The 16518-nt window shown below is 38.9% G+C and overlaps 1 protein-coding gene across 16 annotated transcripts in view; it reads right to left on the minus strand.

Annotated features, from left to right (window-relative positions):
* The window catches only part of HDAC9 (histone deacetylase 9), a 445991-nt gene that overhangs the window by 249343 nt on the left and 180130 nt on the right, over nucleotides 1-16518 (minus strand). For 6 of the 16 annotated variants that reach the window (XM_015853723.3, XM_085538528.1, XM_085538527.1 and 3 more), the window contains one exon: nucleotides 11667-11729. The exons of 2 other annotated variants lie outside the window; for them this stretch is intronic. In XM_015853723.3, the coding sequence (XP_015709209.2) occupies nucleotides 11667-11729 (63 nt within the window). 8 more of the 16 variants (XM_015853725.3, XM_085538534.1, XM_015853726.3 and 5 more) reach the window with 7 other exon arrangements.

A 16518-nucleotide genomic window follows, 5' to 3' on the forward strand; every position in this document is an offset into this window, starting at 1 on the left:
TGTTCATTCTTTCAGATGTGCACAGTAATTTCTGTTGGGAGGAATGAGTGGAACATACCTTAGAACAACTTTATTAACCTCAATATAACCTCTAAAATACATGGCTGTCATTGTAGACAGCTTGGCAGAAACTTGAAGTCAATATATATCAAGATTCAAAACTGAAAACAGGAGGTACAGAAACTAGGATAAAAGTATGTTTTCATATTCCTCATTGAGGCTTTGTCATCAGGAATATTCCAGTCTTGTTATCCTATCTCAAAGGGAGCCATGTCAGAAACAGGAAAAAGCTAATTGGATTTAAAAGAATTAAGAGTTTGGAAAGACTTCCATAAGAAGAAAGAGTCTGAATTGCACTTCTATTTTTATTTTATTTTATTTTATTTTATTTTATTTTATTTTTATTTTATTTTATTTTATTTTATTTTATTTTATTTTATTTTATTTTATTTTATTTTATTTTTTCATGAAACACATTATTTATATCCACTTCAGCATCCATCCATCCGTACTGGAAGAGGAAAACCACATTATAAATGAGCATATTTGCATAACTATGGGCCTTCTGGGGAGTGCAAGTAAGGGTTATATAATAATAAAGCAGATTTAATGAAGAAATGTAAGATTAATCTAAGCAGCCTTTCTCTTTTGCAAAAACTAACTACTGCCTTCTGGACTGAGTTTATAATTGCATTTACAATTGCAAAGTTCAAACATCTGAAAATGTTATCTAACAAGAAAGCTGAGTTCTGTTTTCTCTACTGATATTTTAGACAATTTGTTCTAATACTAAGTTCTGACAGCTGGACATAAGACATTATTTCATACATGAATGTTATTAATCCCTGATGTTTCTGGGTTTACACTTTGTCCCACCTATGACAATCTGTGTCAGTCCCTAGTTGAGGAGCACAGACCCTCACAGCAGCAGCAATGAAATCTGCTTTCAGGTCGTGTACTTTAGGTGTGACTGTGAAGATTAGAATCATTTTGAAGAGTTCTGATCCAAAAAATGCACGCTCACAGTGCAGTGCTTATGAGCTACAAACAGTTCAGCAACGGGCATGAGAATCAAACTGTGCATCAAACTCAAAATTATATTCAGTAAGAAATGAACAGCAAAAACCACAACAACTGTAAGTTCCTTCTGACCTGTGCTTGCTAGCATGCCAGCATCATTTAGAGAACTTGTAAGGCTTTGGCTTAAATAGATCCCAGTATCAAATGCTTCTGTAAGGAGCAACCAGAGAGCAAGCATCACAGGAAAGAAATGTTTCCTCCCATAGCTTGAATTCTACAGATTTCCAGGTCGTCCTGGAAGGACAAGTGTATACAGGAGCATTCTTAGCTTACAAAAATAAAAAAGAATAGGGGATATCAGTGGGAGAATGTCTGGCAAAACATTTTCTCCACAGAGAAAATATTAGAGAAAGAATGAAGCAGAAATTGCATACAAGATCCACGTAAGCTTTGCTGGACCAAACTGTCTACATGGTAGTGAACCAGTGCTGATGTGGTTTGGGGTGCAGATAGCTACAGCTTTCATAACATCTCATTTTGCTGCACGTTGCTGTAGCCATCACAGATATTTTCTTCTTGATTATGGGTAATGCACACTTGCCAGATTTTTTCCTTTCTTACTAACAAACGAAATTTGCCCAATAGATGAGAAGTATGGGCTGCTTCACAGGGACAGTATTAACATACATTCTACTGCAGTGCTGTGCACTAATGCTGTGCAGTTAACCGGAGTTTTACAAGGTGTTAATTAGGCGTGAATTAGCTCTTGTCCTTTAAATGCTGAGAGGAGAAGTTTCATATTGAAATATGGCTGTCGTTCTGTTTCCTCCCTCCCTCCCTTCCTCCAGAGCCCCTCCAACCTCAAGGATAATCCACAGCAATACAGCAAAGATATTTTATAGAGGCAATAACACAAATGAGTCCTTACGAATCAGCTCCTGAAGTCCTTGGGATAACCCAAGTGCCTTCAGCCCCTTGCAGCCTGCAAGACTCTGTGAGATAGAAGTTCACCTTCTGTGGGCTGCAAAGCGTGCAGTGTGAGGAAGAGCACTTGGCCCAGACATGCATTCAAGCTCACCCAAACTAACCCATCAAACTCAACACATCCTAAATTTTTTGTCAAATTTTAATATACCCATAAGTCTAAAATGATCCTAGAGAAGGAAAATGAAGTAGGATAAGTGATAAATCTATGTATAAATTTATGTACTATCAGTGTCAGGAGAGATGCATTCTCTCTTACATGAGATTTCAGAACTTTAGCTTAAGGGCGCTTTTTTCTAAATATTTCTATTTCTGGATATTTATTTTCTGAACAAAATAGCTATGCCTGTATTTATATCCTTATTCATTCACAACATCATTATTAGTTAATTCAGCTACATTAGCATTCCTTGTTTATTTCTTTGCCTTTAGCTCTTTGATGTTGCCATCTATAATTTCTCTTCTTGCCCAAGTAAATACTTCAGCTGTCCCATTATCACCATGCATGCACCGCAATGAGTGAGAAAACAAAAAAGAACCAAAACACTAGAAAATACACAAAGCTGAGACAGCTGCCAATCAGGGCAAACAGAAAGGGCAAAAATAAGGATGCTGCAGATGGCAGAGCAATAGTAGTTAACTGCAAAGCATTGATGAGATTGCTCTGCAGGTACTATAGGAAAGCTGAGCTGTATTTAGGGGATGGGAGCTAGATGCTGAGATGGAACCTGTGAGATCTGGTGTAGGGAACCTGCTTTGTCAGGAGGGGTTGGACTCAATGATCTCTGGAGGTCCCTTCCAACCCCTATGATTCTGTGAAAAGAATCTGTAGCATGTGCAGAAATAGACTGAGTGTCCCAGACCTCTCCATCTCCCAAAGAATTTATTCATTCTCAGAGCAAAAGATAGAAAATCAGTCTTTAGGATAGTTTGGAAAATCCTGAATACTAGTTTATTGTATGACTATGTGCAAGAGTAAAGCACTCCTAAGTTGTTTTTAATAGCTTTTGCTGATTCTAAAGATAGTCCTATTTCTCCAAATCCTCTTTCTAGTTTTTTTCTTTCTTCTCTTTTCTTGACAGAAGCTTCTCTTATTTCGATCAAATGTGATTGCTTTCTTAACTGCTTTCACCTATATTTTTCCTACTGCTTTCATTGACAGTGCATGTGCTTCAGTCTCCCTCATTTCTACCTCCTACATGGTTCACTTACATCTCCATTCTTTCTCCATCCTCCCTCCCAAAAGCATTTTAATATAGGAAGTGCCTATATATATAATCTCTCACTATTTCTCCATTTATAACACTCTTTGATATTTCCACCAAATCAATTTACCTCACACCAATCCTTCCCTCAGACAACTTCAAGAAACACAGGTAAGACGACTTATTTCCAATGGAAATACTTCAGTGATAATTGATAGTAGTATCAATTCTTCAAAGAAACAAAAGAATAAAACTTCATTCTTCTGAATCAGATGCTGCAGGAAAATCAGTAAACAGCAAATAAAAGGATGGCAACTTCCTGACATGTGCATGGGAATGAGTAGATCTGTCTTCTGAGCCTGGAACACTGCTGAGCATATGCATGACACAGGTTGGTGAGCATCTACTGGATTCCCAAGGTAAAATGCTCTCTTGAATTCAGGTCCCAGCAGATTTCAGCAGCTGCTGTGCAAGGATTTTTTGGTTGAGAATACTTATACATTCTTTAATATACACCTTCATGTAAAAGAAGATATATTCATATAAACATTCACACTGATAATCTTCTTTTTGCTGTTTCCTATGCTATTATGTGCATTAAAATACTAATTTTGTCACCATTCATCTCAGCACGAAATCCTTCCCAAAAACAGGGGTTTAATTTCATATTTCTTAGTGACATCATCATAATGGAATTCTTTTATGTACTTTAAAACTTCAAAATCAGATCCAAATAAGAACATAAAAATTTTTGAACAGTCCAGGAATTTTATCTCATTCATACCCATAGGAAAAAGCATGACAAAGGTTGGGAAAAATATGTGTTGTTCATAAGTCATGTGAATTTACAGATTAAACAAGTTGATGAACAGAACTAAGACTTTATGTTCTCCACAAGGAAGGGTGGTGTGAACAGGTAAGTAAAAGACAAACCTGTTATACTTGTTATCTTACTGCAGTTTCATAGGAGGAGTAAATATCAGAAAGACTCCATAGGAAACTAAGAACTAGCAGTCTGTGTTCCCTATTCCTCCTCAAAATGTTACTCTACAAAGCCAACAGGGTTTTGTCCTTGGGCACCAAGACTGAAAAAGGAAATTTGGATTAAGAACAAAACAATGGTAGGAAATTATTAAATTAACATTAAGCTTTCTCTTTATTCCATTCCAGATTTCACAGAAAATTGAATAGCTGTTATTCCTCCTTATGGCACGCATACCTTCAACCGCAGGGATCACAAAAGAGAACAATAATCTCTGACTGTAAAAACATGATTTATAAAATTGGCATTTTAAAAGAATTCATTCCTTTCTCCCTCCTGTCTCTCTTTGATGATACTCAGTTTCATTACTAGAAGGAATGTGTTACCATTAGCACTGAGCCTCCTGCATTTCAAGCACAGTCATCAACAAAGGGCTTGAATTCTTGGAGCTCTTGTCATATTTGTACACTCCAGAAGCAAGAAGGAGTTTGCAACTAGGAGACACAAAGCTAATAAAGCAGATGTATTGGCTGTGCTCAGATCATACTAAATGCCAAAGTACCGTTATAGTAATGTACAGAACTGCTAGTATGACAAAACTAAAGGAGCTGCTTATTATGCAAGAGGAGAGTTAAACTATCACCACATCTTTCAACCACATAAAGGCTTCTACTGCCTTTGCATGCTTTTTACACCAGAAACATTTTGAAGCAAAACAGACTAACTGCCTCCTGATTATATTCAGAATGTGCACAAAGAGAAATATGACACTTATGTAGAGGCGAAGAGTGAAAAAGCAAAAGATGGAGTTTATTAATCTATTAACATTTCACTGTTTCAGAACTGGCCAGCTTCAAATATACTCAAAGGTTGCACCGACACCTAGCTGACAATCTGCCACTTTCTTATTTGTCTTTCTTTTTATCAAACTGTTACTGAAAACTTGCTCCTAGTTACAGCCACTAAGATTGCAGTAAACTTCCTGAGGGGAGAATGTGCCTTAACATGTTTTTGAATGACAACTCTGCTTTAGGATTAAGGTTTTCTAGCAGATTTGTTTGTGAAGCAGCCATGAAGAATGGTTTGCTAAAAACATGTCAGTTTGCCAAAGCTTCCTGTTATGTCCGTGAAACGCATTTAGAAGGCTAATTAAACAGCAGGCACTGCTTTTACGTAACAAAACGAGAAGGGTCCATTTTGGAGGAGCTGTGTGCATATGTGATATGTTCATGCTGAACATGGAGCTTGACAGTGCCAGCCCCTAAAAATAGATCCTGGATATCCTTGTTCTCATCACCAGCCACAAGCCCGTCCCCTGCACGGCTGGGCAGCAATCCTGCCCCATGCTCCCTCCTCTGGGGACCAGAGCGCTACCCCAGGTACCTCTTTTTAGTAGAAGTAGAGGAGATAAAAAGGATGTTGGACCTGCTGCAAGCACACATTTGAAACAATATCCTTGCCCCTTTGCAGGCAGTTGTCATGTTGTTTTGGCAGCAGGAAGGAATCTGTGGTTTTTCTTGAATGTTGCTCTTCTTTATTTAAACTACCAGAAATAAAGCAAAAATGACAGAATGCTCCATCTATAAATAATCATTCCGGTGTACAGTTATATTAGGAGGTAACTCAGATGGCATGATAACGCCTAACAGGCTAATCTTAGACCTGTAATGCCATAAGATGAAAATAACCAGGCTAAGAATAACTGACCCAGAGGAGTCAGCCTGTGAAAGAGATCCACAGAACGGGGCATTTCAGATTTTCATGCATTCAACAACAGTATCTGCCAGCCAGTTTTCATAGAATATTTTGGATTGCACCCATCATATAAAAACAAAACAGTAGTTCAGAAAGGTTAAAGTGCAGTCACACCTGAAGACTTGCCCATCGTCCACGCTAAAACCTGAATCACCATGTACATAAGCATATGTGCAAATATATGCAGGAGGAGTGATGAATGTTTGCAAACCAGCTATAAGAATTCTGCTTTCTCATAGCTCCTGCATCTTCTGCAAACGCTGTGCAAAAGAAAGGGGCTGGGCAGTTGTTATAGAAATAAAAGTCTGATTATAGCTCTGTTAGTAAGAGCAGTTACAAATGTTCCTGAGATCCAATGCTAATTTTAATGAGGTGAATATCTTCTGTACACAGCTTTACACAAGGAAATACCAGCTGAAAACACATGCTTTTGAGCAAAGGGCAAAGCAGTATATGTAAGAAAGGTGAACAGCTAAAACAATAAACAGCTAAAGTAAAAATAAGTCTTTTACAAGTGATTTAGCTCAACACATCAAAGAGAAGGGAGCTGCTGTTCTAGTGCCAGTGCTAGTGAACTTCTGTATTACATGCAGTGACTAACGATATCAGTAAAGAAGGCCAAAGAGTTTATAAAAATAAATGCAGAATGATTTTACTTATTTTCCAGCTTTCATGGCTTGCTATTCTTGTAAATCATTTACTTTGAAACTCTTGTTCCAGTCCCTTTCCACAATATAGAAATATACCTTCTAATGCAAAGTAAGATTGTCAGGTAACCATCACGTGATTCCAGAAGCTGGGACATAAGGGAGAATAAAAATTTTAAAAAGGCAACATGGCAGCATTAGAGGACACATAAATTGGCAACATTGGTCTGTATTCATCAGTGTCTTGTCCTGCACATGTGATTTAGCAATGCCTTCACCCCAAGTCAGTGAGACCGTCACCACACAAGGCCTGCACTGCTCTTCTCACTGCTTTAATTGTTAAGGCTAAGACATGCTCTCCGATGACAAAGAACCCAAATACTTCAGCTCCTATGAAGAACTAGCTCTTTTTCTGCCTGGCTTTTGAGAGGCACTGAAAACAGTCTCTCCTGACTGTTGCCTAGATCTTCCCTGAATTGAGCTGTTTCACACCATTTTTTCATTACTCTAAAGAAAATCATAAAGTAAAACATTATCCTCTGTTATCTCCCCTCACTCCAAAGAGTTATTGCCTGATATAGCACATATTTAAGACAGGTTTTATCTGTAAATAAATTTGTGCTCTCTGATTTAAACTTGCAAAGATTTCAAGATTTTCAATTTTTATGTGCTCCAGAAAAACAACAAAAACAACAATAAAAACAACCTTTAAATGAATTTGCTTTTTGCAGTTTCTCCACAAGGCCAGTTGAGTGGGTGACAGTTTTATTTGGTCAGAAATAAAGGGACAACAGATATCAAAGAATATACCCTGATGGCAATATAAATGCACATATACATACATGCATGTGTGGTTATGCTGTCACACCATAAACACAACACATGAGATAAATTTTGTACAACATGGTTTACTGAGAAAAAACAGCTAAAAAAGACCCGCCAACCCACATACAACTTGATCCACACAAGCACCCATTCTGCCATTTACTTTCAAAAGACACAGCTTGAATTTTCTGGTCAGTGCAGAAAATAAAATACCACAAGTACATTAACTTAATCCATTTGTGAAATCATAAGTATCTTGCAAGTTTGACTGAATCACAGAATCACGGGATGGCTTAGCTTGGAAGGGGTCCCAGAGATCATCAAATTCCAACCCCCCTGACACGGCAGGGCCACCAACCTCCAGATCTGGTACTAGACCAGGTTGCCCAGGGCCCCATCCAACCTGATCCTGAACACCTCAAGGGACATTCAATCAAATAAATCATTCTGAATTGTTATATTCCCTTTAGAACAGTTTTGTTCCAAAGATTTCTGAGCCTGACAGGTATTATTTTCCCCATTTCACAGAAGAGGAAGCTGACATCAGCAGTATTATGTAACTCACTCGGGTCACCTGTCAGCTAAGTGACAAGCCAAGGGTTTAAGCTCAAGATCTCCCTTAACTCTTGATTTTTCAACACTGCTGCTTTGGGCAGGAGGTAGAGTGTGTCTTACCCAATAAATGTTGAGGCAGAATTCAGAAAGGCCAGTGCAAGGGTACTTGTCAAAATATGGTGAATGAAGCAACCATACCCTTTGGAAAAACATCAAGGTATGTTTAATCACCAGAGGTTAATAATGTTGGCATTACTCCTTAAAGTTGCACATCTGCAAATGCCATAGCTGGGTAGGGTGCTTCTTCTCCTTCATGCAAATGAAATATACTTGATTAATGTAGTAATCCATCGGTTATTTATCTGCCACACATGAATGATTCCTGCCAAGGACGATGCTGGACCAAAGGCTTATTTTTTCAAGGGGTTATAGTTTATGAAACATACTGTGGTAGAATGAGAGACCTAGAGCCTGTTTTGGCATTGCACATACGGCAATTGTGACATTTGGGGTAAAATTAAAGAAATATCAGAGCTATATCTACACAAGAGATTTAGACTCAGGTTGGTTTTTGTTAGTTTTGTTGTGTTGGTTTTTTTTTTAAATTACCTTGAAACTAAAATAATTATAGTATCAAATAAGAATGCATCAGCATCATTTTCTTAAAGATGCACGGTTCATACTGCTGCATTTTAGAGCAACAGTACCATATGGGAGTATCCAGTACAGTCTTCTCAAGATAGCTGAAACAGCTCTCTGCAATAAGGTGTAGGTGTTTGCAAATTACACAGCTTCTTGAGTCAGTGCCTATCTAGATTGCTCCATTCATAATTAGACTTTTGATTGGTAACTATCCAGATAATCTCATTCATAGTATGATTTACAAGCAGGGATGGAGACAGACAGGCAAAGCAGTAATTGAGGGAATACCAGAAGAACTGCTTTTACATGACAGAAGCATTTGGTATGCCTGCTATTGTCAGAAATATCTTAGACACTGGTTTGCAAATATGTTTCTAGTGCCAACTCTATAGGTCCTCTTTGGGGATGACTCCAGTCAGTTTAAATTTAGAGTTGTGTAATACATGCCCACCGCACCCACTGACAACATAAATTGTGCTTATTCCGAGACTTCACGAATATGCACAACTTTTTAATCCGTACAAAGATTTTAGCAAAAATCAGGTGGCTGGTTTTAGTTACTACAATTACTAGATGACATAGTCATGATCTGGTTATTCCTTTCTCCCCTGTATGCATGCAGTATAGAGACAATACATAAAAAGTTATCAAGCCTGATTCTGCAAGACTCTGATCTCAAATGAACTGAAGGTAACTGACAGCAGCACCAGACTTTGTGGTCTTGTGAGACATGAATTAAACTACAGACTATGTACAATATCAACTACTTGTGGTCTAGCTGTGTATCTCAAAGGCCAACAGCAACACCATAGAACGTTTTGTGCTTTTCAGAGTATATATTTAAACATCTTTTACTTTGATGTTTAACTTTTGACTGTGTTAAAAAAATAATAATAATAAAGTAAAAACTCTATTTTACTTGGTGCTACAGAGGAAATTTATATATGTTATAGAGGTCTAAGGTAGTATCAGCTAAAAATCAAATATTACATGACATTCTTGTCTCCACTGAGGAAAAACTCAAAGCTATAAACTTACAGAAAATTACCTCCTTCTCTTGTGTTTGAAATGAGAAAATTGATATTCCTTGAACAACATTCCTTGGTGGTTACAAGTTGTCACAGCGAACTTTAAAAAAGGATAGATTTTTACTGGTGTATAGATACCTTCAACTTGAGACAGTATTAAAAGACTATAGGAGGGAAGGTGAAGCAGTCAGTCTCATCTCTGACTAGTAGGAAAGCACTGGACACTTGCTGAGCTGTTCAGGAAAAAAACCATTCTTGAAGAGTAAGTTAACACAAAAGTTTGCAGAACTGCAACACTTTCAGAGAACATCCTGCTTTTTTACACTTTCTCAGCTCGAGTTTCATTGCCCATATTTGTAAACAACTCTTTCACCTGATTCCTGTCCTTGACAAAGGAGCTGCAACCCCAGTTCAAAATGTATTCTAAGAGTAACAGTAAATTCTTTGAGAGATCCATAAGGAAACAAATTAACCCAGCAGCTCTATAAAGGAAAAGAAAAATCCTCAAAGTTAAATACCACAACCTTGATGGCTTCATTCCCTTTAGATATTCACAATTATTTTAATGGGCACTTACTACCTCTTCAATATCTCACTGACTCCTTCATTCTGTAATTATTATGAGATTTTATGATTTTTTGTACTGAGTAACACTAATCATAAGGTTTAAAAACATTAAATTCTTTCCTAACAAGAAAAAATGTTGCCTTTTGACACAGTCATTCAGAGTTTATTTTAATATCTGAAACCGTAAGCCTACTCTTCAGCTGTATTTCATAAAGAAGCACTAAAAGTCAATGTTCTCCTTCTGTAAAAGCAGGAAAATAAACAGGTTTGTAGAAGAAGCAAACAAACACAAGCTCAACAGGTGTACCAAAACAGAGAATATCTGAAGAGATCTATGATCTACACGTGTATTTGTGCTTACAAGGTAGGAAACACTGCAGATTTTGCTAAAAACAAAGATACGAAAAAGGGAAGAAAAGGGGGGAATAAACTAATACTATCATACATGTAAACAATTCACATTGCATTCTACTTATAGGCAGACTGTAAAGCCAACTTTATGAAAAACAAAGTAAGAAACCTAGGATTGAAAATATACAGAGCAGCTTAATTCACAGCATGATAGAGAAGAGGAAAAAGTAACATGAGATTTCAAATTTTAGCCTCTGTAAAATGAAGTTTCTTCTGAATAGCTGCAGTCATTTTGGCTTAATTCATCCTTAAGACATTGCCCTCATGTCTCAAAAACAACTAGCAGAAAAATTTAAAAAAGAAACAAAAAAAAAAAAAAAAAAACCAAGAAGAGCTTGAAATACATGCAGAAATGTCCAGCATTCCATAAGAGCAGCTTTGAAATACCTTCATTAAAAATACATCCAATTTACATTTCAGTGATTCATTACCTCTGACTATTGCCAGGTTCCAAAATATTTTCTAAAGTAGCAAGATAAGCCATGCATATATAAGAGACTGTCTTGCTTTACGAGCATTCTTTTTGAAGTAACCTCACAATGAAAACAGAACAGGTTTAATTAAAAATCTCTCTGCGTGTAAACTTGAGAAAAGGAAACTCACAAGAAGACCAAATCCTGTTTACAAAATGACATAGGAAAAGAACTGCCTGTGGTGGGCTGTAACGGCAGCTTTCTGATCCAGGCTGCTGCTGAAATTCTCTCTGTGAATAAGCTCATACCATAAGCCCCATTTTGCACTCACAAAACAAAACAAATGGGAAAAAAGAAAAAAGAAAAAAAAAAAAAAGAAAAGGAAATGCCAACTATATTTGAGTTGTTAGCATTTTGGAAAGCAGGAGGCTGAAGGAGACAAACTCTGCACGTATGCAATAGTTAGTATCTGACATACTGTGATAAGAGAGAATTATTTAACAACTTACATAAAGCCCACAAAAATACATCAGTTCTTTAAAGGAGGGGTGTTTTCTTGTTGTGACGGGCTGTATTTTCTCAGTAAGTCATGGTGTAGGCAGGGAAGGCTGAGGTGCTGAGCTGTCTCTTACCTGAGCTGATCATGCTGTGCATTCTTTGCTGAGCCAAGAGCTGTTCACGTCCAGAAACACCATCTGAGGAAAAACACGATTCACTCTCGTAAATTGTCTGCAGCATATTCCAACCAGTCTGCACTTCAGCTACATGAGAGATTCATCACGGCACTTGCACAGGGGAATCAGCCACGACCCTCTGCAGTCCTACCTCCTCCAGCCGGGCTCGTCAGACAGTACACTTCAGTAAATAGAAATGTTTACGCGTTTGAACCAAGTATCTATTAGGAGACAAAAGTCAAAATCCACTTTACACAGCAGTGAGAGGGTAAGAAGCGCCTGCTGGGCTGCGCGCCTCAGAGTTTGACCAGTTGTGCTCTGGGAGTCAACAGCAGGTGGACGAAGAATCAAAGAAGTATCTCGGTGCTTTCTGGCAGTGAGCGTGGGGAAACACAGCTTCACACTAAGCACAAGCACCCAACGGGAACCGATCCCCGGGGTCCAGCTGCGGTCCCCCCACCACGCTGCTCTCCCCCGGCCGTCCCCAAGTCCGGCTGCCGGAGTTGGCCTGGGCAGTGACAACTCATTTGCATTTGAATCAACAACAGCGTGGCCCAGAGGCGGCAGAAATAGAACAATGGCTGGCCTGAGCCAAAAATAGGTCAAGCGCAGCCGGGTGATTGGAGCCTGCATTAATGCATTTAAAAATACCACAGCAAACACAGCTGTCCAGTCGCTGTCTTTCAAACTGCAATCCTCCCTCGTCCTCGAGCGTAATTAACCCTTTCCCGTTGCCAAGCCTATTTCTGTGAGGAGGAGAGCGGGTGGGTGGGCGAGCAACAGGGCACAAGAGCTCCTCGCTCCCTGCCCTCCTCTCCCCTCCCCCGGCAGCATTTGGTGAGAAGCAAGGGGAAAAAAAAAAAAAAAAAAAAAAAAAAGAAATGTTTCTAAAATAGCACTGAAGCTCTCGCTCGCAACGTGGTTTCTGCCGCGCCCACGCAGAGCAGCCCCGCGGGGCTATTTCGGCAGCCCTCGGGCCGGGCAGTAGGACCACGGCCTGCTGGGCTGGGTGAGCCAGGCCGGCGGGCTGGGGGCGAGCGGCAGGCATGGGGCGTGCTAATGGGGAGCTGGGTGGGTGCTGTCGGCTATAAGCGGTGGTTCCATATTTAGCACGCCTGGTATAATGCTTATAGTAAGGCACCAGTTGTGGCACAGCATATTCGACATGCCTGCCTACTATGCACCATTCTGACGGCTTACTTAAAATGTGGAGAGGGGCTGAGCAGCTCTCACTTATCTTTAGCAGCATTAGGCAATTTGTACTACGTCTCTCTCCCTTTGATGAGGTGATGTAGTTTCAGAATGGCAGCGTTTGCAGATCAGACTGAAAACATCATGCTGCTCTATGTCTTGGCAGGCTTCTCTCATGCTATATTAGTTTCATTTTTCTAAAGATATTTCAAAAGTTGCATGTCTTGTTTTCTGATTATTTCACCTACATGCAGATCAGCAAAGTTTCATTTCACTGTTACAAATGATACTTGATCTCTCTGAGCCCTGCTTTGCCATAAGGTGTTTGCTACACAGGTCACACATGCCACAATTCTGTGCCACTTCCCCATCCCTGCTCTGGGGGAGTGAGAATGGTAACAGGAACAGGATCATTCACTGGGATCAGGAATTCAATGAAAGGTTGTCCCAGTGATTTCCAGAAATCCATCAAGTCCTGAACTACCTCGAGCACTTCTTGTTCTCAAAGACACAAGGATGCTGTCTAACACTTGAAGCTCAGTTCTGCCTTTCAGCCAAGAATTGGCTGTCTGCTGCTTAACTCATACAAGAGATTGCAGTGGAGGGCAATATTTTTTTTCTTAACTTGTCACAGTTCTGATTATTGAAGAAAAGATGCTCAGTGACAAAATACCTTGACCTTGCTACAATATTTGGAGACTTTACGTCACCTAGGAGGTCCATGGTTCCAGACTCCTCCCTTTGTTGCAACCGCTTTATTTCTCCATATGCAAAATAATCTAGTCCTTGTCAGGGATTAGGATCTGTTCCTTGGACAAATGGAGAAAGACTGCAGCAGCTGACAATGGGATTTTCCCTACAGGATCCTCAAGTTATCACCTAGCGCTGATCAATGCTCATCTCTCCTCATCTTTCCTCCTCACCCAGTTTACAACATACACAAATGTGAACTTCCTATACCACACTTTAATGAGTGCTGTCACATGAAAGGCAAAGGGGACAGGAGGACTCTTGCAAAAACAGGAGAGCTCTGCAGGTACCATAAACCCTGCTCTGCAAAGCGGAAAGGACAAAGGTGGCAGCAGCAAGTAGGGTGTTACAATGCAAGCCAGTGGTTGCGTAGCATGCATATCAGGTCATATTGACAGCTGGCAACTTGATATCACAAACATTTAAAGTAATGCCCATAACGGCCTCAGAGCCAGTGCTAGAAAACTAGCTTGGATTGAGACTACTCAGTAATCAACAACTCCAGTTCATTCCCAGGAAAGCTGTTCACTCCACTTCATCCATGGTGTTTCAGGAGCGCTGCTTAGACTCCCACAATCCCATTCATGCTGGAGATGCTCCAGCCTCTAATCACATTAGGAAAATGATAACCTGAACTGAGAGAGCTAAGAATGTATATGCTCTTTTATCTCTTGAAAACAAGAATATCCAAATGTTTTATGTATAGGGCAGAAGATGTCAAACAAGTGCAAGGGTGAGCACCATCAGAAATAGAAACTTTACCTAACAAAGAAAAAGCTTTCAATAGAAAAAGGTAAATTTAAAAAAAATGAAATTGCTTATGACCTTGAGCCAACCAGAATGCAACCCTATTTAGTGATTCAGTACCACAAGTCTTGTATTACAGGGAAACACCACACAAATAAGTAAAAAACAAGCCATAATACAGAAAATTCTGGAGTGTGGGAGACTGTCATTAGGTATCTATATGTGTTTCTAAGTTCCTGTGTATGTGGTTGTATTTATTTACATAGCTTTCACAGTTCTGACTGACTTTAAATATGTCAGTGACTAAAAAGAAGTAAACTATTTTCAAGAGTAGAAAATTTACATTCAGACATTTCACTGCAAGAATTCTTAATTTTGGCATGCATATTTTAAAATAACCAACATAACATACAGTGTTAGCTAATCCATAGACCACAGTGACTGCTGTATTGTTTTATATTTGAGATTACACATATAAACTATATCTAAAAAATTCACTCATGAAGGCAGTCACCTCAAAGGTGACATTTACAGTCTGAATACTTTTGAAATGCTTCAGTGTATTACGGGCCTACTTACGAAAATCTCTTTGTTACATGCTTGCTTTAAAACCCTTGTGTAAATCCATCCTTCTTCAACATATTTAAGCACACGCTTAAATTCTATGGATTGCAGTAGAATTTAAACATGGAGTAAGCACTTTGCTGAGTCAGCCCAGTCATCAACTGTATGATCACATGGCTTTAAAAAGATCCTTTAGAGTCCCACAGGGGAAGGAGAAAGGGTTTGTGTCTGGTCAAAACTTGGTTTTTATTTCTGAAGCTATGCATGTTTATAAGGTAAAGTTCATAGAGGAACATGACGTCTTTTATTTATTTATTTATTTTTCAAATGCATGTCCTAAACTTAGAGAACTTTAATGACACTAGAGGGAAGAGTAAACTGTTAATGTGATTGCACTGCTGAGGTGACTCTAAATGCAATCAGCACCTTTATGGAAAATGTAGGGCATGTTAAGTAGCACTGAGATCGCATTACAGGGGGTTCACAATGTCTCTCTCTTGTTTTCCTTCTGAGTTGTTAAAAACAAATAAATGTAAGGAAATTATACTGGGAAACAACATCACTGCAACATTAAGACCAAGAAATTAAGTGCTCAAATTAGGAGAAGCTAGGATTTCTACTCCATTATTAACTCAGCACCATTATAATTAAGCAGCACTTTTCTGCTCCTACTTTCCTCATTAAGTACAAACAATACATTAGTGTTTGTTTTTAGCACACCTCATTTATCACTAACATTCATCTGAAGCACAGCCTTCATTAATATTCATACTGTAGTTTCAGCTTTGGCAGTGTTCTTATTTATAAAGGAATTCTTACATTTATTCTTCTGCTGTATTGCTGCATTGTAGCATATAAATATTACATACAAAATTAAGAGATACTATCTGTTCTTTATTCACATACTTAAGTTAGGATACATGCATTTCTTGTAGATGTCCCATTCAGTTGTCCTTCAGTCTTTTTTAATTCAGGCAATTACTCAAGGACAAAGCATCAAGTAATACCATGCATCAACATGAAACAATGCATGATCAAGTGCTAACTAAATTAAGTTTGTATGGGTAATATTAAGTCTGGCCTACTTCAGTACTGAAATTTTGATTTCTAATCCCTGCAACCAAAACAGTTCCTAACTAATATTTGTATATCTAATTATCAGGAAGCAGATAGCAGAAGCAGATGGTTTGGGAGCGGAAAGAAACCAATGGAGCTGCTCAAGCACCCTGTTTTAACTCCCTCCTGGCAAGAAGGCACCACATTCTGAGACCTGGGAGAGCAAAGATGAATCATTCAATCCACATGGATTGGTTGGAAAGCTGCAGTGCAAGGATGTCTGCAGTGAGTATTTTGTATAGCAAGCCTTTGGTGTTGCCTGTGCAGGAACGCATGTTGCTTTTCCTTCACAGTGCGCTGAATCTACGTGAGGGGCATTTTTCAGTTGAGGAGAAAACGGTGGTTCTAAGCATCTTAAGCTCAATTCAAGCTTCAAAGGAATTTCCTGGGACAAAGAAAGGCATATCTGTAGCTTCAGGGGATTTCGTGGCAAACAATGGGA

The sequence above is a fragment of the Coturnix japonica genome, chromosome 2 (assembly GCF_054131305.1).
Source record: "Coturnix japonica strain WE chromosome 2, WE-NBRP24, whole genome shotgun sequence".
In the NCBI taxonomy this organism is placed as follows: domain Eukaryota; kingdom Metazoa; phylum Chordata; class Aves; order Galliformes; family Phasianidae; genus Coturnix; species Coturnix japonica.